The sequence below is a fragment of the Hippocampus zosterae genome, chromosome 2, assembly GCF_025434085.1.
Source record: "Hippocampus zosterae strain Florida chromosome 2, ASM2543408v3, whole genome shotgun sequence".
Lineage (NCBI taxonomy): Eukaryota > Metazoa > Chordata > Actinopteri > Syngnathiformes > Syngnathidae > Hippocampus > Hippocampus zosterae.
In genome coordinates, this window is record NC_067452.1 from 23928991 (window position 1) to 23952611 (window position 23621).

At 44.5% G+C, this 23621-nt stretch overlaps 1 protein-coding gene across 9 annotated transcripts in view; it reads left to right on the plus strand.

Annotated features, from left to right (window-relative positions):
- The window catches only part of LOC127595577 (ankyrin repeat and SAM domain-containing protein 1A-like), a 58615-nt gene that overhangs the window by 15543 nt on the left and 19451 nt on the right, over positions 1 to 23621 (plus strand). For 5 of the 9 annotated variants that reach the window (XM_052057180.1, XM_052057175.1, XM_052057177.1 and 2 more), the window contains exons 3-14: positions 21 to 177; positions 2152 to 2214; positions 8917 to 9213; positions 10548 to 10623; positions 10723 to 10824; positions 10928 to 11014; positions 11169 to 11338; positions 16586 to 16648; positions 16961 to 17093; positions 17617 to 17660; positions 18138 to 18231; positions 22030 to 22502. In XM_052057180.1, the coding sequence (XP_051913140.1) occupies positions 21 to 177; positions 2152 to 2214; positions 8917 to 9213; positions 10548 to 10623; positions 10723 to 10824; positions 10928 to 11014; positions 11169 to 11338; positions 16586 to 16648; positions 16961 to 17093; positions 17617 to 17660; positions 18138 to 18231; positions 22030 to 22502 (1759 nt within the window). Of the gene's footprint in view, positions 1 to 20; positions 178 to 2151; positions 2215 to 8173; positions 8196 to 8916; positions 9214 to 10547; positions 10624 to 10722; positions 10825 to 10927; positions 11015 to 11168; positions 11339 to 16585; positions 16649 to 16960; positions 17094 to 17616; positions 17661 to 18137; positions 18232 to 22029; positions 22503 to 23621 lie in introns of those variants that run through there. The other 4 variants (XM_052057179.1, XM_052057184.1, XM_052057181.1 and 1 more) reach the window with 2 other exon arrangements.

Genomic DNA, 23621 nt, shown 5'->3' on the forward strand with positions numbered 1-23621 from the left:
ATCCCTTCTTTAACTGTCAGTGAAGTGGTGGAATTGCTCCTACGAAACGAGGCCTTGACCAACATTGCCGACAACAAGGGCTGCTACCCTTTGCACCTGGCAGCATGGAAGGGAGACGAGCAAATTGTCAGGTTGCTCATCCACCAAGGACCCTCCCACCCGAAACTCAACGAACAGGTTGGGCCCTGGATTTACATTGTACTGGTGTGTGTCGGTGTTGTTATTAGAACAGGTCAGCTAGTCTCAGCAGAATGAAATGTTTCAACAGCGGTCGTACACTTCGGCGAGAGCGGGTGCCACATACTGTCTAATTTGATGGCAAGTGAGCTGGGCCAGTAAAATCCCAGCATGATTAACATCCCGCAAATAACATTTACTTGATGTTTTTTTTTGTCGTTTTACACGTCATTATCAACAACAGAACAATTACAAAAAAATTCAAATATATAATATAATAAATGCAAAATAATGTGGTCACCTGCCGACACCATAAAATCCTATTTATCACACACACCCATGCATAATATGTCCTCCCAAAATTAGCCCTAAAATCTCAATCAGAAAATGACACGTTTCTTTGAATTCGCTCTTGTTTTACGGATATTAATATTTTTAACAGTTAACTGCTTGATAATTCATTCGGTGCGATCTGAAATGCTCATTGTTTATTCTTTAAGAAAAGTGAAACATGCAGAGGTGGCAAATCCAGGTCCAGAAAGTAAAAACCCTGCCACCGTTTGCCTGAAGCACCAGATGCTTTTCCTCAACGAGTGTGGTAAACCAGCTGGTATAGGGCTTTTGTTTAATGGCTAACGCTGGCATCAGGCACCATATAATACAATGTCAGCATGATTAAGTAGTTTTTTTATGTGTCCTTAATTAGAGATTGAACTTGATTTCAAGGTGACATTGTGTTGGTGAAGTCAGTTTTTAATTTGTTTTAAATATCTATAGGTACAAGAAAACAACGATAAGATGATGCTTTTTTAATAGATCTTTTATTTTAATAGAAAATAGTCTCTAATTCGTTGGATTTTACGATAAATGGGCATACATTTTATACACTAAACATCCATAAAGAATACAATAATGAATTGTCTGGCATTACATAAATAGGATTTCACCAAACTAAGATCTTTTGTTGTGAAGATGTTTGATTAACATTGACTTACTATAGCAAGGCTTCCTTTTTACAGAACAATAAGCAGAACTGGCGCTGTGAGATTAACTGAATGCCGTTCAGTCACAACGGGTGCCGAAAAGCACCCCATCATTTGTCTTGTGGGAAGCCACTTGTTAAAAGGATAACAAGGAAGTGGTTGATCAACAATGTCTTTAATGCCCTCAAGATGGGTCACTATCGGCCCTGCCCATGCCAAAATTAGAAGAAACCAACCGAATATTCTCTTCAACCCCTTGTTCGTTGACATACTCACACTGCGCCCGCCGCCTTGGCTTACTCATCCAATCACCTGTCAGAGTCATCTTATATAAATTTCTAGCCTCATAGACGGTTAGAAAATGTAGAACTGTTAACAAAACACACTTGTTTTCACTTTCAAATTCTTCCTGCGTGCTGGATTGAACTATCTAGAGGACTGGCTTTGGCCCACAGGCCATTTGTTTGATAACTTTGGGCCATTTAACCTCCGACAAGATTTTCAACAAATAAGTCATTTGAGTCATCATTATGTCAATTGCTACCACCGCACTGCATGTGTGATGCACAATATGGATGTTTCTAAAAATTTGACTTGCGTGCACTCTCTCAGCATCATGACTCACACTTGATACTGATACTGTGCTACTTGGAGGTGCTTTGATGCGCAGTTTGCGTGAGAAGTGCTTGTTTGCGCTAACTTCGTTAACAATTTTTGCTGAGCCAGTCACTGTAGACAGGCCTGTTTTGGACATGCAGAAATGACCCACTCTGAGCTCTATACTGGAGCTGACGTCAAATATTTTCGGTTAAAAAACACAGACCATAATATCATTCTCATTGTGGGCCATTTCTCCGAAACTAATCACGACATCTGATTGGTCATTAACACATCACTGTTGTGTTGTCATATTTAGTCGTGATAATCATTCATGTATTCATTTCTTGTCTGAACCGAAACCATCAGCTTATCTTTTTTTCCTCCCTCCCAGAGCTCTGTAGACCATAAAGAGTTCAAACGCTGCGGGCCCTTTGACCCTTATATTAATGCCAAGGTGTGTACACTGTGCTGCTACAATATTTCCTTTGAGTGCTTGTCTGCTTCGCTGCTGTTGGCTTGCTGTGGGTTTGCTGCTGCTGCTTTGAGGGCCACTCTGCCATAGAACCTCAGGGAAGCTATTTGCTCTGTCAGTGGATCACTTGCTCACCCATGCTCATAATCCCAAATTTTATCGAGCTGCTTGTGCATTATGACAACAATCCTTACATGTGAGAGAAGCTGCCAGACTTATTTATGGAGATTTATACTGTATATTTAATTTTACTGTACTTTTTGGGAGGTAAGATGGAAAGAGTAAACAAATTACTTTGGTGTAAACAAAATGTATTTGACAAACTTTTTCCCCCCCCGGTTGATTTACTTTGAAGACATGAAGGTAAATACTGTTTAAATAATTTACAGCGGTAAACATTATTTTTTTTGAAAAGCTGACTAGGTGACAAAAGTTATTCGTATATATTTATTTATATGAGCCATGTCATTGGCTACTGCTTTTTGACGTGTTAGTAATTTTCACTAGAATATGAAAAGACAGCCCACAGAGAGGACCCAATATTCATTATAATTAACTAACTGGTTTTCATTGTATCCAAATTTGATTTGCAGTTACTGTTTGTTCAATGGTTAGCATCTCGCTAATCATTACGCTGGATTTAATTAAAGTCAATGGTAGGATGGCATTGAGGGTATGCATATGAATCCGAAAAGCAAGAGTTTATGCACTGCACTCTAAACAGTCGTAGTTTTAGCACTCATGGTATTGCCAGCACAACACTGGAGGTGGTATGACCAGGGCACCAATGCGCACACTTCAAAATTTATTATTGCAATTCCTTAAGTGTTTTATGTCCATGTCAGCAAAGAAGGGTGGCAGACCATCTCTTCCAGATTCTGAGTAATCGCACGCTCATATTTTAATATAGTAAATTTATGAACACAGGAACCCAAGTGGCACTGTTACAAAGCACAGAGCCACTTGGGTCCTTATCCGTGTTAAATAATATGCTCATCATTTAAAGAGGGTCACCCATTACCTGCATCTATTTAAAGAAGGACACCCATTACCTGCATCCATGTTTGAATTCACCTGTTGACTTTGACAGCAGCTCCCCCTTTCCTGTGTAGCAGTGCAAACATGTCAGCCCAACCATAATTGTGTTCGGAGCAGGCGTAGCTGGAAGCCCACCAAGGCCTGTAGATAAAGCCGCACACTATTTTTGAACATGGTCAACTAATCCTTTTAGTGTTTGGATGGGGAAGGATGACTTTCCTCTCGAGCACGATGCAGTCTCATTCAGCAATTTACCTTCTCCTTCCATTTCTGTTTTATCTATTTGACTTGTGGCTATGCATGCCGTCTAAGTAAGCACATCATGGCAGTTTGATGAGGTTACTACCTACTTTTGTGGCTGAATAATTGAGTCATTGTTATGAATAAATAAAAAACGAAGGTGCTTTAGCGTTGGTTGATGGCATCATGTGACTCAGTGGAGGGCGTGGGGGGATCCTACTTCCAGTGGGGAGGAGGATGGTAGTGTTCAGTGTCGCCATCGCTTTACATCAACATCAAACAGAGATTTCCATGGCACGCTTGTCTGTGTGGAGGGTGGAAATGGGCGGATTGGCCCCACCTCCCACTTGGTGTTTATAAGGTTGCTCAGGAGAGGACAGGGCATACCGTTGTCATGGTAACATTGTCATTGGCCATACAGTGGAGGCAAATGACCCAGTCGAAAGAATGAGCCAGGTGTGGGCTGGAAGTTGAAAGGAAGGGTGGTCTACCTCAGTCATTGGAAAATGTTCCCATCTGAAGTGAAACCGGTTGTCTGTCATCCTGGAACAGCAGTCACAAACGCCAAAATCTTGGAGTTGCGATACACACTACAATGCTAAATTTCTTCCTTGAAGGGTCCAATGGCTTGTCATAGGGGCAGTACCTACTAGGCTACCCCAATTGTACCCTTCATGTTTTTTGAATGTGCGAGGAAACTGGAGTACCTGGAGAAAACCCACGCAGGCACAGGGAGAACATGCATAGTGTAATATGTTTCCATCCATGCTCCACCAACACTGCCGTAAACGCTTATTAGCATCAGATGCAACCCATATGGACTGTATGCAGTACAGATGACCAAACATCTTGGGACTGCCTTACTGTTGTTATTTCCACCGTACATTTATTGTTTTAAATGCCTGATTGTGCAACAAGAGCTAAGAATATTGCGATAGAATTTCTTCCATTCTAAACAAAATAATATTAAACAAATAACTGTCAGTGAATTGGTTAATTGTCATTGCCATTCAAGGGTTTTTCGTGAAATGCAGGTGCGTACAGTAGTCATCATAGTTTCAGTAAAACATTATGGCCATTGGTCTCCTCAGTCTCATGTCACAGTACCTCTCATGCAGGCTTCATATCGCTATATAGGTCACTTGTCTAATTGAATATACGTTACGATGAATTCCTCTGACCATGCGTGCGCATCTGAGCGCGTCACATTTGAAATGTAAACTCGGCTCTATGAGTGTTGCACCAAGTTTCGATCCCGCTCCTAAACCAACATTTTTAGCTGGCAAAAAAAAAAGACCATAATTTTTAGTACTGGCATTTGGGGTGGGGTGGGGGTGGGGTGCAGTTAGTATCAGTATCAAGGTACTATTTTCAGGAATAGTATCAAAGTCATAAATTATGGTATTGTGACCACACTAGGCTCTCCGGGGTCCTTCTTGTAAGCCCTTATTTTCAGCAGATGCAGGAGTGTTTGGCAGGTCCATTTGTAATTCAAGAAATTACTTTTTGAAATTGCACTGAAAATTTTAAAGGCTTTTGTGTCAGCTGTGTTTACAGGGCGCATCTCAATCAGTCCCAAGCACTATGAACGTAAAAGGGAGTCTTAGTCCAGTCCACAGAACCATAGTTTGTGTCCAGAAGGAGATTTATCTCACCCGAAGGCTGCATGGCTTATTTACTCAGGAATGTGTGACAGTGTCCAAATTTAAAAGAAAAAAGTTATCGTGATAGTTCCCACAACACTGAGTATCATCAGATCTGTTCAAGTCTTTGTTAGAAGTACCAAGAACTAAACTGAGGCTCAGAGGGGATCGAGCCTTTTCTGTTGCTGGTCCCTCTCTCTGGAATGACCTCCCACTGAACATTCGGCAAGCCTCCTCGCTGCCCATCTTTAAAGCCCTCCTCAAAACCCACTTGTATTCTTTGGCGTTCGACTCTGCATGATTTTACTGCTTGGTGCTTTCTACCGCCTTTATTACCATTTCGTCTTACTGTTTATTGTGTATGTTAAATCGCTCCATGTACAGCACTTTGTATGCAGTGATGGCTGTTTGAAAGTGCTCTATAAATACTGTTGACTTGACTTGACTTGACAAAATGAGTTTCCCAGAGTCCATTTTCTTTTTTGTTGTCTCACTTAAAAATCCAAAGCGTACTGAATGTCTTTAAAACCATGATTTGATTGTGGCCATGGACAGATGAGACCCTGGCACACACAGTCTCTTGGTGCACAAGCAACAACAGCTGCTCAAGCGCACGCCTCCTTTGCCACCCCTGGGGGCCATGGTGACGTAACCTCACTGTGCCACCAGCCAGTTTGTCACGTGACAGAGGTCGCTCGTCAGACCACGTTATCGTCTCTGGGGCCGCAGGTTGTGGAACCACAACAACTTCTTTGCTTCTCTCTGTCACAAAAACTCTCGCTCGCACAATATGGAAAAGACACAACAAATGTAATGGCCAGATGTTCCTTTACAGAGATGATCAATAAGCAACAAAAATCATAAGCTTATCTTGTTTGATGTGATGGGATCCTGATATCAATCAGAATGAGGTTTTGTGCTGTGCAGTGCCTTGACAAAAAGGTTTCCATGTAAACATGCTCTGTCCAGGAAGTCTGCTTGTGCCACTTGAATTTTAATCTCTCGCTCTCAGTGAGGCTGCGAGGCATCGGTGCCATTTGCACATAACTTTGAATGTCTGAATTTTGTTGGTACATATTTATTGCAATGGTCACATGATCAACTGTCCTTTCATAGTCTTACGTGTCATGATCATAGTAGTCTTTGTTTACAGTAACTGAAGTCCAGTACTGTGTCTAGGTTTTGGTGTTGTGGCTATTTTGACAGCCCCCTTGTGTGAAAAGTATTTTATTGACTTACTTGACTGTTGACATGTAAGCGAGCGCAGCCGTGGTTGATGTGACAATCGGGATTGTTTTTCGAATGTTTGCAACAGCCTCCTGTTTGCTGTTATTTTGTTCATGCTATTTTAATTGCACCACACATTTCAAGCTTTTTCAGAAAGCGTTTGCAAAACACAGTGCAATACATTGACTGACTTTCGAAACAATGTTTACATTGAAAATGATGTAAAGTGAATTTGTTTTAGGCTCATACAGTTGCCGACATTGAACCTTCATTAACTGCAGAGGCAACGTTTGAGTAACATTTTTGAAATAAGATATGCCATGACTGGCAAGCTGTCATTTTCACGCTGTTTATTAGCCATTATGCATTCAGCATTTGGTGTGCATTTTGGAGTTTCCACTCCATCACATTTTGGAGGGATCATGTAAATTTTACTGGTAAACAAAAATCATGTGGATGACGGGCCTTTGATTATTTAATCAAACTCAATAATGTGAAAAATACAATATTACCCACTTGCATCTTAGCCACAAGCAGCATTCAAAGAGCATCGCAAATTGATGTTTTGTTATTTGGGGATGGTGTTTGAGAGTTCCAGGACAGGCCATTTGTGGAGTTGCTGTTCTAACGCATCCCAGCAAACACAGAATCAGCTCACCAAGTGTCGTATGTTCCACTGCTCCCGTCGTCACCTGAGAGTAAATGTTTCAATTTGGATACAGATACACACATTGACATCTGTCAAGTTCAGGGATCATCAACCTTTTGGAAGCTAAGGGCTACTGCTCGGGTACGGATCAATGCCAAGTGCTACCAGTTTGATACACACTTCTCTAATGACTTTTATTGATCTTATTATTATTAAACATTAATGATATTACTTTATGAAAAGACACTGATCATGTTTGAGTTCTCATGAGTATTCATAAACAGAATATTATCAACAGTCAACACTCATCTTTCTCTCTCTATGTCTGCCACTGTTCTCACTTTCCAAATGATCACTTCTACAAGATTCCTAGAAAATCACAATGTTCCATCACTTTTCCTAGAACAGCACCGTGGGCTTCCCATGCGGTCCACGGGCACTACAAGGTGCCTAGAGGCACTGCATTTGTGACCGCTGCTATAGCTTAATGTAGAATCACTTGTTTGTGGATGGCTAATACGTGCCAGAATCTCAAATTTGACCACTGAGGCAGCAGATGTTAATATGTGAGGAAGTGAATCATGCTGATGTCATCTCAGCATTTATGTTTTGCATGCTGAAGTCATCTACACCCTCTGAGTTTTTCTCACTAATAAGCAAATACTTGACGATGCACCACAGATGAAAGTCGGCACGCTCCTCTTAGGCGAGGCGCCGCCTTTTCTTTGCTTGCACGTGACTTTGTATTGCCACGGGAAGGAGGAACAAAGTGGATGAAGTCCAGTCGTGCTAATTTGCGTTTCGCTCAAGTGTCAACTATGTCTTTGTGATGACGGGGCTATTTCTATTTAAGCTCCACTCCTGGCCCCCTTCCAAGGGGCCACCTGCTTCGCTAGTATCTGTCCTGACCTCATGCTTAGGAACTAGGCGCTGATCCCCACCAGAGAACAGGTTTTTGATTTGTCAAATGGTGTTCTGAGGCCACACAGCACAAAACCCAGCCATCATGTGTTGTCAGGCGTGCAGGCATAAGTGGGATAGGGTTAGGGGCTTATCTGTTGAGTGACTGGCCATACTCTCTAGCCTTATCTGTCACACCCATTTCTCCACTCTGACTATAACACAAGTCTTCCGGGTACATTGAGTGAGCTGTTTACAATTGTGGGGCAAGATCACTCTTTTCTGTTGACTTTGCTGCGGTGGATATCACGTAAAATGACTTTGACTTGGACGGTACAAAATGTTCAGTGCGGCACATGTCTCGGTTCAGACTGTCTCGGTGTAGCTGTGCTGTTGGGATGACATGCTTCAGCTCAGCGCTGCAAATTTCGCCCCCTGCTGGCCATGATTTATGCGAGTAACCTCAATCTGTGCTGATTTTGCTGCTGCATTGTGAGCCATTCCATCCAGAAACCAGCATTTATATCGCAACCAATTAACAACTGCTGAGTTTGCTTCATCAAGGCGGATTCATGGAATGAGCTCGCACCCACAAGGTCATTTTTGCACAAGCAGGATTAATTATTGCAATGCCAGATTAAATGTGAACATGATGTTTGGTGTGATGGTCATCATTCCAAGTTGTCAATTCGTCTTCCAAGTCCCCACCTACCTTGGTGCCTCTGTCTCTGTCCTCGCCTCTTTGCTTGTGGCAATCCTTTCTGCCGCACCTGTCCCTATTAGTCTCTGTGTACCTCGAGTCATCATCCTCCATTCGCTGCCTTGTACACTGTGCGTTATATTGGTGGTTGGGGCTTTTACAACATTTTTAATTGAGTCTAATTTCATGCAAATAACAATTTGTCCCATGTTCTGTCTCTCTTAATTTACTCTACGTGTGTGTGTCGGTGTTGCTGCTGTTACACACACCTGTCTACTCCTCGACAGAACAACGACAATGAGACGCCACTGCACTGTGCCGCCCAGTACGGACACTCACAGGTAGTGCGGCTGCTGCTGGAAGAGCTGACGGACCCAACCATGAGGAACAACAAATTTGAGACTCCCCTAGACCTGGCTGCACTATATGGCCGGCTAGAGGTCGTCAAGCTGCTGCTCAGCGCTCACCCCAACCTGCTCAGCTGCAACACTAAGAAGCACACACCGCTGCATCTGGCTTCCCGAAACGGACATCTGTCTGTGGTGGAGGTGCTGCTTGATGCTGGCATGGACATTAACTATGAGGTGTGTTTTTATTCACATTACCAAATTCACTTTCAATCTTAATTCTTCATCTCATCAAGAGCTCTTGTTCAGCTTTTCGGGGTCGGCACTTTTCTGTCCCAGTGTGACAATGCCCATTGCACAAAATAATTTTCATCAAGATGTGCTTGGAGGAGTTTGGTGTGGAAGAACTTAAGAGTGCTCACCTCATCGACAGCAAACCCCTTTGGAATAAGCAAGAACTGAGATTGTGAGCCAGTCCCTTCCTTCGATATTTTATTGATTAATATTATATAAACTAGACACTCCCGAGGATCTCGTTGGGGGAACCTTGGGACTTTATGTTATGACTATGTACAGCTGAATGATTGTTTTTTTTAAATATCAGATATGTTGTTTGTGTTCTATTGCAGTACTTTGCACCACGGAATGCTGAGATTTGGGGTTTTGTCATCTGGACGATAAATATTCTCAAAGTTACATTTTATATTTTATGTTTTCAATTAATCAAGCAAGCCCTGCTATGTAGCTGGAGGACCCATTCAGAAATACTCCCATTCACAATTTTACCCTTAAATTAATGTTGCAGTACATACCGTCACCATTTCGGGGTTCGGTGTATACTGTAATGTGCATTTTAGTTCATATTGCCTGGCCCTAGTGTGACCAAATCCTTATTTTCTCTTACTTTCGGCTCTAATAATGTGTGTGTGTAAGTGTGTGTGTTTTTTAATCACAACTGTCAATGTTACCCAAGATGCAAGCCCAAACTAGTCTTGCAGCATTTCCTTTGGCTCATGCTACTTCTCGCTCTACTTCTGCAATATGAGACAACATCTGCTAATAATAGCATATCACGATGATTAAAAAGTTGAGCTGGGTCAGGCACCCATACGAGGGGGAGGGGCTTCTGTTGGTCGGTCTGTACCTAAGAGTACCATCCATCTGTTTTGTCTTTTCTTCTTCCCTCCTCTTCTTCTCAATCAAGGCTTGTTTTCATGACTTGAGGCCGTGCATCCTGCTGGTTGTAATTAGCATGATCCCACGACCTGGAAAATAGGCTGCTATTAGGGGTGCTTCCTTGGTGCTAAGTAAATACATCATAGAGAATGCTCTTTTAATGTCCTGAATATATCTGAATGTATCGGTGTGGAAATTGAAGGACCTGTTCTGCACTGCAGGTTATATTGCTTTGCGTGAGAGCTAACGCCAAACTTCCTTGGTGACTTGGTGATTATGTGTCGCAATAGTGGAGGAACCAATAGTCCAAATTTCAGCAGTTTAAGGAAGCATGTTGCAGTTTTTAACCTCCTCATTCTGTTCCTCTCATTTCTTACACTTTCTTTTCTGGTCAGACGGAGAAAGGCAGCGCACTCCACGAAGCTGCCTTGTTTGGGAAGATAGATGTGGTACAGAAGCTTCTCAGCGCAGGTCAGACGTCATCTTTAATCCTTCCGATTGCCCGGACAAATTGATTCAATGAGTGATCAGAAACGTGGTAGCATAACTCCTCCATGTGATGACTCTTAGGTATCGATGTGAACATTTTGGACCAGAAGGGCTTGACAGCGCTGGACACTGTCAAAGACATGCCCTCTCAGAAGAGCAGAGCAATAGCAGGGCTTATCCAAAGTAGGAGCATTCATATGGAAAAAGAGGCACAGAAACGACACTGGAAGTCTCCTCTTAACTTGTTTTGATGTGCTCACTGTGATTGAATCTTGTCCTGCTGCAGGACTCATGAGCGGAAAGCCTCCTGACATTGACCTCCCCCCTCCACCAATCCCTCCACCCCTGGACAGTCCGAGCCCTCGAAACAAGGGTATGATTTACCAGGTTGAAAAAAAACAAACACATTTTTAAATGCATGAATGTTCGGTGCAATTATTGCAGCAGCTTGTTCAACAATTGCTTCTGTCCTGATTTGAGATTTTATTACTTTGCATGCACACGGTACATTTTGAACTGTTTTACAGGCGATCTGGCAAAAGTGAACGAGCTCATCTCGGGGCTGGCCCCGGGGCCTGAGGAGGAGAGTCCTTATGAAGCTCTGTTTGAAGCTACCTCTTGCCATTCTCTGGACAGCCTTACAAGCGGCAAATCCTCGGACAGGGACTCTGGGAGGCCAGACAGTGATGCGGGAAAGGTTAGACGAGTGGTCTCCAACCACCGATCTTACTTTTTCAGAAGTAGTGAAAATATGCATGACAGCAGCCAATCAGAGCCCAGCTCTTCCTTCTAACTATGGTTTGCAAGTCGAGGGAAACAAAGTAATTGTAAAATGTAAACAATAACTGAACTTGCTTATAAATGTGCAGCTGGTGGATCATCTTTACAGATGAGTGTGGTGGTATTTTCACAGCGGCATGAAGTAAATGAAGCCGTTTTGCTGTCTTCAAAAACAGGCAGCACAAACAATCCGAATGATTCATTTGAACAAGTACAACCCAAGTTAACAAAGCATGAAAATGCAAAACCCGTCACTATAGCATTAGACGTTTAGTTGCTACAAGCTGTTCAGCCACCAGACTAAAGGAGGAATCAATCGTGTCATCTTTTGATCATGCACATCTACAGGGAGCAATGAAGTTAACGGCATACAGAGGATCATAACTTACAAATTGTTCATTATTCCTGATGGGTCATTTTTTTTAAATAGTTCACTGTGCTCTTTTATATTGATCTTCAGTTGTTGACTGTTTCATTAAAAAAAGGAAAAAATAGTCTTATTTTGTTGTAAAATGTATTTTATATGCTAATCTGCTAAAGTACTTTTTCAGTACTATTTTTCAGTGCCAATGATTGAAAGCTGATGCAATTTAAAATGAATGTGAAGTCGTGATAATGATAGCAATTTTTAAAGCTACCCACCCAATCGGCAGATGGCTGCTGCTATGCGAAAGGCATGTCTTTACCGGTCTATGGTACATAAACCGTTTGCGGGACTACTGGTAGACTATAGACCATTGGTCCTCAACTAGAAATGCTGTCGGTCCACTTTTTTTTTTTATAAGACCAATGTCCGGTCCCATGCACGGCGGTCATGGGGAGCAGGGCTATATGCCAATTTAGTATGGTCTAGCCAAGCTTATACAAATCACCACTCCTCACAACCAACCAATAATGGGGTGCATGAAAATAACAATTATTCACTTTACCAGTACACAGCAAAATAAGGAGGTATTGTGTTAAGGCACAGGAACTCTTTTATTTTGTTAGGTTGTGCCAGCTTAATAATAGAAATAGCCCTTTTAGGGAAATAAGACGTTTTTACTTTAACTTTGTTAAACAATAGTTGTCTTTTTTTCCCCATAATTTAACAAAAGCAAAACAAAAGACTCATTTTACCAAAATAAATACTAAACATGAAAACAAAAATATTATTTTCATTTGTACAATTCCCCTTTTCACATCCCCTCTGAAATCACTGAAAAATATATCAGAAGAGGAGTTAAGAACCATTTTAAATACTGACACAAGTGAGCACAGGAATGTGCAGTGCTGTTCTTCCACTAAAGGTGAATTCAATGTCTGAGGAATGCAAATATTATTTGAGGAAGGCCATTGTGATGTTCATTTACCATGTTGCGGTGTTCTACTGTTAAACAGCTGCAAAGATCCCCGGGTCAACGGGAGCAAAACTGCACTCAATCGAAACCTCCCGCGATTCATCCATCCATCCATCTTCTACCGCTTATCCGCTATAGCTGTTGCCCCCGGGACCGGGTCGCGGGAGCAACAGCTTTAGCAGGGAAGCCCAGACTTCCCTCTCCCTAGCTACCGAGCTTCTCACCTTATCTCTAAAGGAGAGCCCGGACACCCTGCGGAAAAAACTCATTTCGGCCGCTTGTATCCGGGATCTCGTTCTTTCGGTCACGACCCACAGCTCGTGACCATAGATGAGGGTTGGAACGTAGATCGACCGGTAAATTGAGAGCTTTGCCCTTTGGCTCAGCTCCTTCTTCACCACAACAGACCGATACAACGTCCGCATCACAGCAGACGCTGCACCGATCCGCCTGTCGATCTCTCGCTCCCTCCTGCCCTCACTCGTGAACAAGACCCCAAGATACTTAAACTCCTCCACTTGGGGCAAGATCTCCCCCCCGACCCGGAGGGGGCACTCCACCCTTTTCCGACTGAGGACCATGGTTTCAGATTTGGAGGTGCTGATTTTCATCCCAACCGCTTCACACTCGGCTGCGAAACGCTCCAGTGAGAGTTGGAGAGCCCTGTTTGAAGGAGCCAACAGCACCACATCATCTGCAAAAAGCAGGGATGCAATACTGAGGCCCCCAAAACGGACCCCCTCAACGCTTCGGCTGTGCCTAGAGATTTTGTCCATAAAGGTTAGGAACAGAATCGGTGACAAAGGGCAGCCTTGGCGGAGTCCTACTCTCACTGGAAACGATTCCGACTTACTGCCGGCAATGCGAACCAAACTCTGACATTGGTGGTATAGTGACCGAACAGCCCGTATCAGGGGGTTCGGTACTCCATACCCACGAAGCACCCCCCACAGAACCCCCCGAGGGACACGGTCAAACGCCTTCTCCAAGTCCACAAAACACATGTAGACTGGTTGGGCGAATTCCCACATACCCTCGAGAACCCTGCTAAGGGTGTAGAGCTGGTCCACTGTTCCACGGCCGGGACGAAAACCACACTGCTCCTCCTCAATCTGAGGCTCGACTTCCTGACGGACCCTCCTCTCCAGCACCCCTGAATAGACCTTACCAAGGAGGCTGAGGAGTGTGATCCCTCTGTAGTTGGAACACACCCTCTGGTCCCCCTTTTTAAAAACTACCACCCCGGTCTGCCAATCCAGAGGCACTCTCCCCGTTGACCACGCGATGTTGCAGAGGCGTGTCAACCAGGACAGCCCCACAACATCCAGAACCTTGAGGAACTCCGGGCGGATCTCATCCACCCCTGGGGCCTTGCCTCCGAGGAGCTTTTTAACCACATCGGTTACTTCAACCACAGAGATAGGAGAGCCCACCTCAGAGTCCCCGGGCTCTGCTTCCTTCAAGGAAGACGTGTTGGTGGAGTTGAGGAGGCCTTCGAAGTACTCTGCCCACCGGTTCACAACGTCTCGAGTCGAAGTCAGCAGCGCCCCATCCCCACTGTACACAGTGTTAGTGGTGCACTGCTTCCCCCTCCTGAGACGTCGGATGGTGGACCAGAATTTCCTCGAAGCCGTCCGGAAGTCGGCTTCCATGGCCTCACCGAACTCTTCCCATGCTCGGGTTTTTGCCTCGGCGACCACCAAAGCTGCGTTCCGCTTGGCCAGTCGATACCCGTCAGCTGCCTCTGGGGTCCCACAGGCCATAAAGGCTCGATAGGACTCCTTCTTCAGCTTGACGGCATCCCTTACTGCTGGTGTCCACCAGCGAGTACGAGGGTTGCCGCCACGACAGGCACCAACCACCTTACGGCCACAACTCAGATTGGCCGCCTCAACAATAGAGGCACGGAACATGGTCCACTCAGACTCAATGTCCCCCGCCTCCCCCGGAACATGGGAAAAGCTCTGTCGGAGGTGGGAGTTGAAACTCCTTCTGACAGTGGATTCCGCCAGACGCTCCCAACAAACCCTCACAATACGTTTGGGTCTGCCAGGACGGACCGGCATCTTCCCCCACCATCGGAGCCTACTCACCACCAGGTGGTGATCAGTTGACAGCTCCGCCCCTCTCTTCACCCGAGTGTCCAGAACATGCGGCCGCAAATCCGATGACACGACCACAAGGTCGATCATCGAACTACGGCCTAGGGTGTCCTGGTGCCAAGTGCACATGTGGACACCCTTATGTTTGAACAAGGTGTTCGTTATGGACAGTCTGTGACGAGCACAGAAGTCCAATAACAAAACACCACTCGAGTTCTGATCGGGGGGGCCGTTCCTCCCAATCACGCCCCTCCAGGTCTCACTGTCATTGACCACGTGAGCATTGAAGTCCCCCAGTAGAACAAGGGAGTCCCCAGCAGGAGTACTCTCCAGCACACCCTCCAAGGACTCCAAAAAGGGTGGGTATGCTGAGCTGCTGTTTGGTGCATACGCAAAACAACAGTCAGGACCCGTCCCCCCACCCGCAGGCGGAGGGATGCAACCCTCTCGTCCACCGGTGTGAACCCCAATGTACAGGCACTGAGCCGGGGGGCAATAAGTATGCCCACACCTGCTCTGCGCCTCTCACCGTGAGCAACTCCAGAGTGAAAGAGAGTCCAACCCCTCTCGAGAGGACTGGTACCAGAACCTAGGCTGTGTGTGCAGGCAAGTCCGACTATATCCAATCGGAACTTCTCTGCCTCACACACCAGTTCGGGCTGCTTCCCTGCCAGAGAAGTGACATTCCATGTCCCAAGAGCTAGCTTCTGCAGCCGAGGATCGGACCGCCAGGGTCCCCGCCTTTGGCTGCCGCCCAGCTCGCATAGCACCCGACCCCTTTGACCCCTCCCACGGGTGGTGAGACCATGAGAAGGGGGACCCACGTTGCCTCTTCGGGCTCAGCCCGGCCGGGCCCCGTGGGTGTAGGCCCGGCCACCAGGCGCTCGCCAATGAGCCCCACCTCCAGGCCTGGCTCCAGAGGGGGGCCCCGGTGACCCGCGTCCGGGCAAGGGAAACTGAGTACCATCGATTTTGTTTTCCATAAGGGGCTTTGTGAGCCGTGCTTTGTCTGGTCCCTCACCCTGTTTGCCATGGGTGACCCTGCCAGGGGCATAAAGCCCCAGACAACTTAGCTCCTAGGATCATTGGGACACACAAACCCCTCCACCACGTTAAGGTGACTGCTCACGGAGAGGCTCCCGCATTTCGTCTTGTCTAATTGTCTGTGTGCGGCTCTCCTGTGCTGAAGCTGTGAGCACTCTGTGGCGTTGCGCATGCGTCTGTCTCCTGACACAATCATCCATTTTGAATGCGTGACGCTTATGTATGGGCACACCTTAAGTTCACAGGAGCCAATCAGCACAATGTTATCGCCAACATGCCCTGCTCAGCAAGGGTGTCCAGTTCGTCAAACATTATACACACACAGTCGCGCTGCTGCGTCCTCCGCAATACATCTGTAAGTGCACGCAAATAATTCAACGGATAATTTTAACAAGCGATCGCGGTAATGCGCAGATTATAGTCAAAAAATAGAAAATGTATAACGTAAAAATCACTTTAGAATTTATTATGTTATGCAATTTGCCGAGGGGCCGGACAGAGGAGGTTCGGACAGAGGAGGTCGGCGGTCCGGTCGTGGATCGCGGTCCGCCAGTTGAGGAAGAGATACATTTCTGGAAAATGAGAATCAGTAATTACCACTAGAGGGTACTAGTGCTCCTCGGGATGTTTGGTGGGGGACTTGCTCTTCTCAAATTTGGAACCATATGTCTCTTGCAGAAAGATCGCTTGGTCCACTCATCACACCCTGGCTCTGGTTTTGAAGAGGAGGTGAACTCAGAGGTGAGGAGTTTTCCAGTTTCTAAATCAAAACAAAAAAAGCAATCGTCTCCTGAAGTCAAGAGAAGAGAATGACTGGTGCTAACAGAACCATGGCACATACCAGACATTTCTCTCTCTCTCTCTCTCTCTCTCTCTCTCTCTCTCTCTCTCTCTCTCTCTCTCTCTCTCTCTCTCTCTTATCTATCTCTATCTCTATCTCTATCTATCTATCTATATACTGTATATATTTCTATAAAGCTGGTTTGCTAGCTATTTACAATAAATTGTCAAGTTCATCTCAAATGACTTTCTCATCACTTGTGCTCTGCATAGGCTGTCTTTACTAATAGCAGTATTGATGAGCGAGGAGAGACTGCTGTGGAGGAGGAGGACCACACATATGAGTTGTTACTAACTGCCCAAACCAAAGTCCCACCGCCAAGCCAAGAGTCTCAATTTCATAAAGGTGATAATGTGATATAATGTTCCTTGACAAACATCCATAGTCATCTTCGCACATATAATGAGCTGTCATAATATATTCATATAACCGACGGGTGAAGTCTAAAATTGATGCGGCATCAGTGAAGATCCTTTCTCAATAATCCGGGGAGCCTAAATGTCAAGCAAACTCTCCTCAACTGAAGCGCATTATACTTAATTAGATTACATCGGATCAATTTCGGACCGTTTCCTTTCAATAGAAACCTCGGTCATTGCCCAAAAGATTAATGTTTTGCAATTTTCCCCTTAAGGTGGCAAGAAAATGAATGGATGAGTTTCGATTTCATGAATCCACCTCATCATCACAGCTGCATAGACATTGTCCTTTAATTAGCAGAAAGATGAATCAAGAGCCTGTCAGATGTATTGCTCAATGTCTCCATACACTAATCATGCTTTTATTATACATCACTTTCACACAACATTAAACACTCACAAAAGCAGAATGGGTTTCTAGTTAATCCATCCATATGGTTCCTCCTCAGATGAAAACACATGTATCCAGTCATCCAACAGTGTCCTACCTCAGGTATGTATGAAATGTAATTTTGTTGTCGATGTCTGTTTTCTTTTGAAAACTGCCAAATCCTTTAGAAGATCCATGTCGAACTTGTAAATCTTTGGCAAACAGAAATGATCTGCTATGTGCGTTCCATATTTTGAATTTGTGTTTACAAGTTACAATGAATAACACGGTCACGTTGCTAGACGATGACTGTTTACAGGAAATAGTTTTTACTTTGACACAGCCCTGTGTTGTAAATGCACTCCAAACATCTTGAAAACCAAGTAGGATATTGGCCATGTCATCACCTGGGTAACCTGAGAATTATGAACTGTCAATGATTTTGCTTGCTATGTTTAATTTTCAATTTTGATAATTTGGTGCATGTGGCGTTGGCCAGATGCAACATGAGGCGGACAAGTTGGCTTAAACTGTGCACTCCATAGGATTTTTGGATGGCTGGAATTAAACTGACCATTACTGCTCTGTGTTACATTATAGTGCAAATCCAACACCCTATATAACTCTGGCACACCAAACTCGACAAAAGAAACACTGCATCCCTCAGGACGAGTGGACCTGCGAGTATTAGAAGGTGAGACACTTACATCCACCTCCGCCAAGGAAAGTACCGGTACGTCCTTGTTTTGGTTTGTAATCCTTTCATTTGTTTGTGTGCAGCCTTCTACATACAATGCATATTTAATTAATAGCATTGCGACAGGATCACAGCATCAACCATTGTGAGCTTTGTGTGTGTACTGGATATGGTATATATACAGTATTAGAATGTAATAATTCATACTCGGTATCTCCTAATACCGATCCAGTTTACTCATTTAGCAGTCCTTGTGTAGGACAGTTAAAATTTCAGTTTCATTCAGACACTGCATCTGCGGTCATCTTAAAGGCATGCTAACCTTAGCTGTATTTAAGGTTGACTCTTCATTTCATACATGTACACACACAACAGAAAAGGTTACCCAATTTCAGCTATGAAGCTATTCTTGTCCGCTCGTTGTTTTTGCACCTAACAAATGTTTCCCTCTTGGGAGAGGGCTGTATGTATTAGTGCTCTTTTTAAGGGAATTGCTTTTGGGCTAGCTGCTTGTGTTGTGAAGAAAAATGAAAGCAGGGATAATCTGCTATTAAAATTGCAAACCAAGCGTTTCAGCCAAATACTGTAGATTGTATCCTGCCAGGGTATGCACGGCTGATGGATTGGAACAGCAGACTGGGGTTGGCTTGTCCGTGTAGACTTGAGTGATAATCTCTAGCAGGTAATGAATGAGACTCATTTCGTTGGTAAAATCGAAATGTTTTTAACAAATTATTGCTTTCTTAATCCATGAGCACAGTTGTATCATATAATTTAATCTATGAATTTATCCTTTTCCGTAAGAGCAAGATTTTAGCGGTGTTTGCTTTTGTAAACTTTGTTTAATATGGGCGTTGAAGGTAAAAATTATAACCATTAACTCATTGTGAAGTCAATCACGTTTTTCCACTTTTTTAGCAGAGTAGACACAATTTTTATCTGGTAAGACAAAATGACTAGATGAATGAATAGATGGCACCCTAAACACCTCATTCTTTTTAGTGTACTGGAACACAGCCTGGTTTGAGGTGAGAGTCGTATTTCATCCAAACGCTCCTTTAATTAATCTGCTCAACTATGGAGCCAAATGTGTAGTAGGCTGTTGTTACCGTGACGACCAAAACCAAACCAGTGCATGGAAGTGCGGGCCCAGCCCTCATAATGAGAGCTCATTGGAAACGGCTGGAACCGTGACACTTTGTGGGGTTTCCTTCGAAACACAATCACTTGAACGTTTCATTCATTCATGGAGGAAGGAAAATTTACCGGTACGCGGTGAGAAAGCGTTACTGGAGCATTCTGTGTGGATACTGTGAATGTTTACAAACTGAAGTTTAGTTTGTAAACCAGGCTACATTTGTTCATGAAGAGGGGCTTCGTGAACTTAAGTTCCGCTGCGTGTGCTGTCATCACAAGCTAGCAAAATGCAGCCCATGTCACAAAATATCAAAAAGTTATCAAAATGCAGCTCTGCTGGTATTTTGACTTTGAACCAGTAGTGTTTCAGACAAATAGTGCCGTGGCTTAAAAGTGGTGCTTCTTTTCACAGCCTAGCTACTCATGGACAGAGAAACTATGAGTGGACTTTGGTTATTATGTATATTATCCTCACTGTTGGATCACGATGCAGCAGCATTGACACATTTGTAAAAATGGGCTCATAAACTCAGATATATGTGGTTCACATGTCACAGTTCACGGCTTGTGGTTCACCCAAGAGACCCAACTCTTTGTCCACAAGCAACAAAAAGTCAATCTTCCATAAAAGGTCCCCTTGTAAATCACCTTTGAGGTAAAGCTGTAAATGGGTTTCATCTGACATCCCTCTCAAAAGCCGTGATATATTCATCAATTAATTGGAGGTGATTTCCAAGACTTTGGTCTATGACTTGGAATCGTCATTTTTGTTATTTTTTGAGGGGGTTTCAATTAATTTATATGCCCTACTCCAATTTGAACTGAAGACTACAAAAGACGTTTTGTCACACCGTGGTCTTCCCAACTTCACACATACCAGCAAATGAAAGGCAGAACTCACTTGCCATATTGTAATCCAAAGCAGCTGTCTCAGTCGAAATATTTCATTTTGCTCATGTGGGCGTGACTTTTGCCGTGTGTTTGGCAGATCTGATTACTCGTCCCATGCACCAGCCCTCTGTACGCTCAGCATGGGGCAGGTGGAAGATAAATGCGTGGTCAGCGAATGTTGTGTTTATCATCAGACACAATATTCAATATTGTTCCCTGAAGGAACTTGCTGCTCTGCTTGAACTTCAAGCGACCGCTGAAAAATAGGAGCATACTGAAGGCACAGATTAAAATGGGTCAGTTATATGTTGAAGAAGCACACATCGTGTTGCAGATAAAATGAAAGCAACTGGCATGTAGCTGACCTGAACAAATGGGCTCACAAGCTAAGTCCAGTCAGGAAGTGTGGCGCGGTGAAATGCTAGTTGGCACTAGTGCAGCTATTTCTTCAAACCAAACATGACATCATTCGTCAAACATGATGCTTGCTGTGCCAAAGGAAACACGTATTTCACATCTGTAGTGACCTAATCTGCAGCATATGAGCTGCAATAATATCGAGTCGTGCTCTCTAAAAGGTAGGTGAAGAGCAAAGGAAGAAAGTGTCGTGATCCTGGAGAGGGTTCACCGGGTGAGACATTGTAGAAAGCAGATCAATGTGCTCAGACGGCGTTCACACTCCTTTGAGTTTGGCAAGTATCCTGACAACCATTCACCTCTTTTATCACATGCACACTTCAAGTTCAAGTGTTTGGCAGTGCGTAACAGGAGGAGTTCAAGGTGTGGGCAGACTCCAGGGAAGGCAATGCAAGGTTGTCCTTTTTGACTTGACCTCCACTGTTCCACTGTTTTTCTTGTGACCACTGCCCCAGTTTCCCAGTCACCAAACACCCTGACCTCATGACCCTGACAGAGACAGTCCGTTCCCTTCTCTCTGCATGTGTCACTGTGCTAATTACCTCCGGTCTGGCCACTGAGGATGGAGAGATTCAAATTTCCATTCCTGAGCTTCATTCGAGTCCAGAATTAGAATTCAGAAAACACAGAGAGATTCTCGTCACACGAGCAGACGGCCGCACACAACACAGCCGTGCATACACGAAGTCAGGCGGGAAAACGTGTTTAGGCCTCTTTAAAGCAAAGCCAAGCTGTGTGGTGGACTTAATGGAGGAAAGCGGGCTCATGTGGCCGAAATTCCTGTGGGGAGGGAGGAGGAAAATCGAATTGTTTTTAATTGCACTTGCTATGCAGTCACATTAAGGATTTGTTTTTGTTGGTGAAGGCGCCCTCTTTAAAGTGGAGAACCCCCTTTGGTAAGTCTACGCATTCACTTCCCTTCTGGTCTACGTTTTATACTGAATGATGCGTGTGTGCATGCAGCAAAGCCCTCGAAAGGAAACAGCAGACAAGTGAGCCTACGGACTCAGCCAGTCACGTTTCCCATAGAGAATAAAAGCACATACAGAATGCAGGCGTTCGGCACCACCAGCCTGTCCTCAGCTTGCTGCAAAGCGGCTGTGGAATCTTGACATTTCTCTCGCAAACACGTGCCTCCTGTCTTCTCCAACTTTTCTCCCCCTCCACTCCCACCTCTCTCCATCACCCCTGCTAGGAAACAATTACAAAACTGTTTCAGCGCCTGTGTGGGCGGGCGGTTTCTTTTGAGCCCTGCCCTAAGGATCTGACGCTCGGTCTTCCATCCAGTTTCAGTCGCCCCAAACAACTCTCCCCTCCTTGCTGACCTTGTGATGTTTTTTTCTCGTCTAGATAACTCCCAGCTCAGCCCAGATCAGGGTGCAGGTATCCCAGAGCAGTTTACTGGACTTCTGCACGGATCGTCGCCAGTGTTTGATTGCCGTGAGGAGCCGTTCAGGATTCCAGGTGTCTCGCCACCTGGTCAGAGCCAGTCGCAGTCAAGAGGCAAAGTGAAAGAGCAAGCCCTTTCAAGCCCACCTAGCCGTCCCAGTATGGCTTCCATCCTAACAGACTGTGATCCAAAGGCCATTTATGCAACTGTGAACAAGGAGCCCAGGGACTCTGGGGCAGTGTCTGGTAGGATGCGTCCTCCCGGGGACCTGAAGCTGGCCCGCAGCCTCTCCAAGTCGGACTCAGATCTGCTTGTGTCGCCTCCGAATGAGGAAGACGGAGGACTGGGCAACCGAAGTGAATCTGTTTCTAACTGTAGCAGCGGGAAGAAAAGGCTTGAGAAATCGCCGTCATTCACCTCAGAATGGGATGAGGTAAGTTCAATGTTCCATTGTGAGTATTGACATTAAAAAAAAGGTCATCCAAAAGTATCAATCCACTGCCTTGAACAAAGTTACATTTTAAAAATGCTGGCTGAATGCAGTGATGCTGAATTTGATCAACTGTGAAAGCAGAGAATGCTAACCGTTAACATTTGTACATTTGAGACAGTGAGTGACTACTATCATTTCACTCATTCGGGGGAAAGTATCAGACGTGTTGTAAAAGTGTAGCAAAGAACCATGAACACCCCCCCCCCCCACCACCACCACCACCATGTACAAAGCTTCTCTTATTTGCCAGGTTGCCCTGAAGATAAGCCATAACCATGGTCTTGTATGGTAACGTAATGTTTTCTTAGTTGTAATACAACTTTGAATTTAGATCTCTTTACATTGTCATTTTTCTAGGGTGTTGTTAACAGGGTGTTGCTTTCTATTCAGAGCCAAACACAGCCCCTCCCTCCAACAGCATGTTGATGTTCAGTCTGTGCTGGAGGAGATTAGACAGAACAAGGATACGGGAATAAACCCGGAGAGAAGATGAGAAACTAAGACAACATACGGAGATTTGTAAATCAAGATTCAAAAAGGAGTGAAGGGGCACATCTTCCTTCAGCTACGCTCACTTCTATTTGCATATGCTTCCCGCTGCACAGAGCACCATTCGAGCAATGCCAACACACCGCAGTTGACATTGAACGTGCCATTCTCAAAGCTGTTCCTAAATCTTAAAAATGCAGTTTTGGTACCTCAGCTGACATAGAACATAAACATGTATCCGTACGGGCACTCTTATTTTCCATCCGATTCAACTATGTTGAATTTGTCAACATGCTTTATACGATTTTCTCCGTGTGTCAATGAAGTGTTTGCTCAAACTGTTGTAATCCCAAAAGTGCTCTTGTTTGAGCTCTTTGTTGAAATCCTGTCACAACGTCAAGGCGCCATAGCCTACATTGTGCTTCCGGTGTCAAATTCAGTGAACATTTTGACATAATTAGATGTTTTACTGCATATCAATGTTTTTTAGCAACCTGCGTAAGATTTGGCCTCAGTTCATGGATCCCTTGAAGTTTCTTCTTCTTGTCAGACTTTCAGTCATGTTCTGCA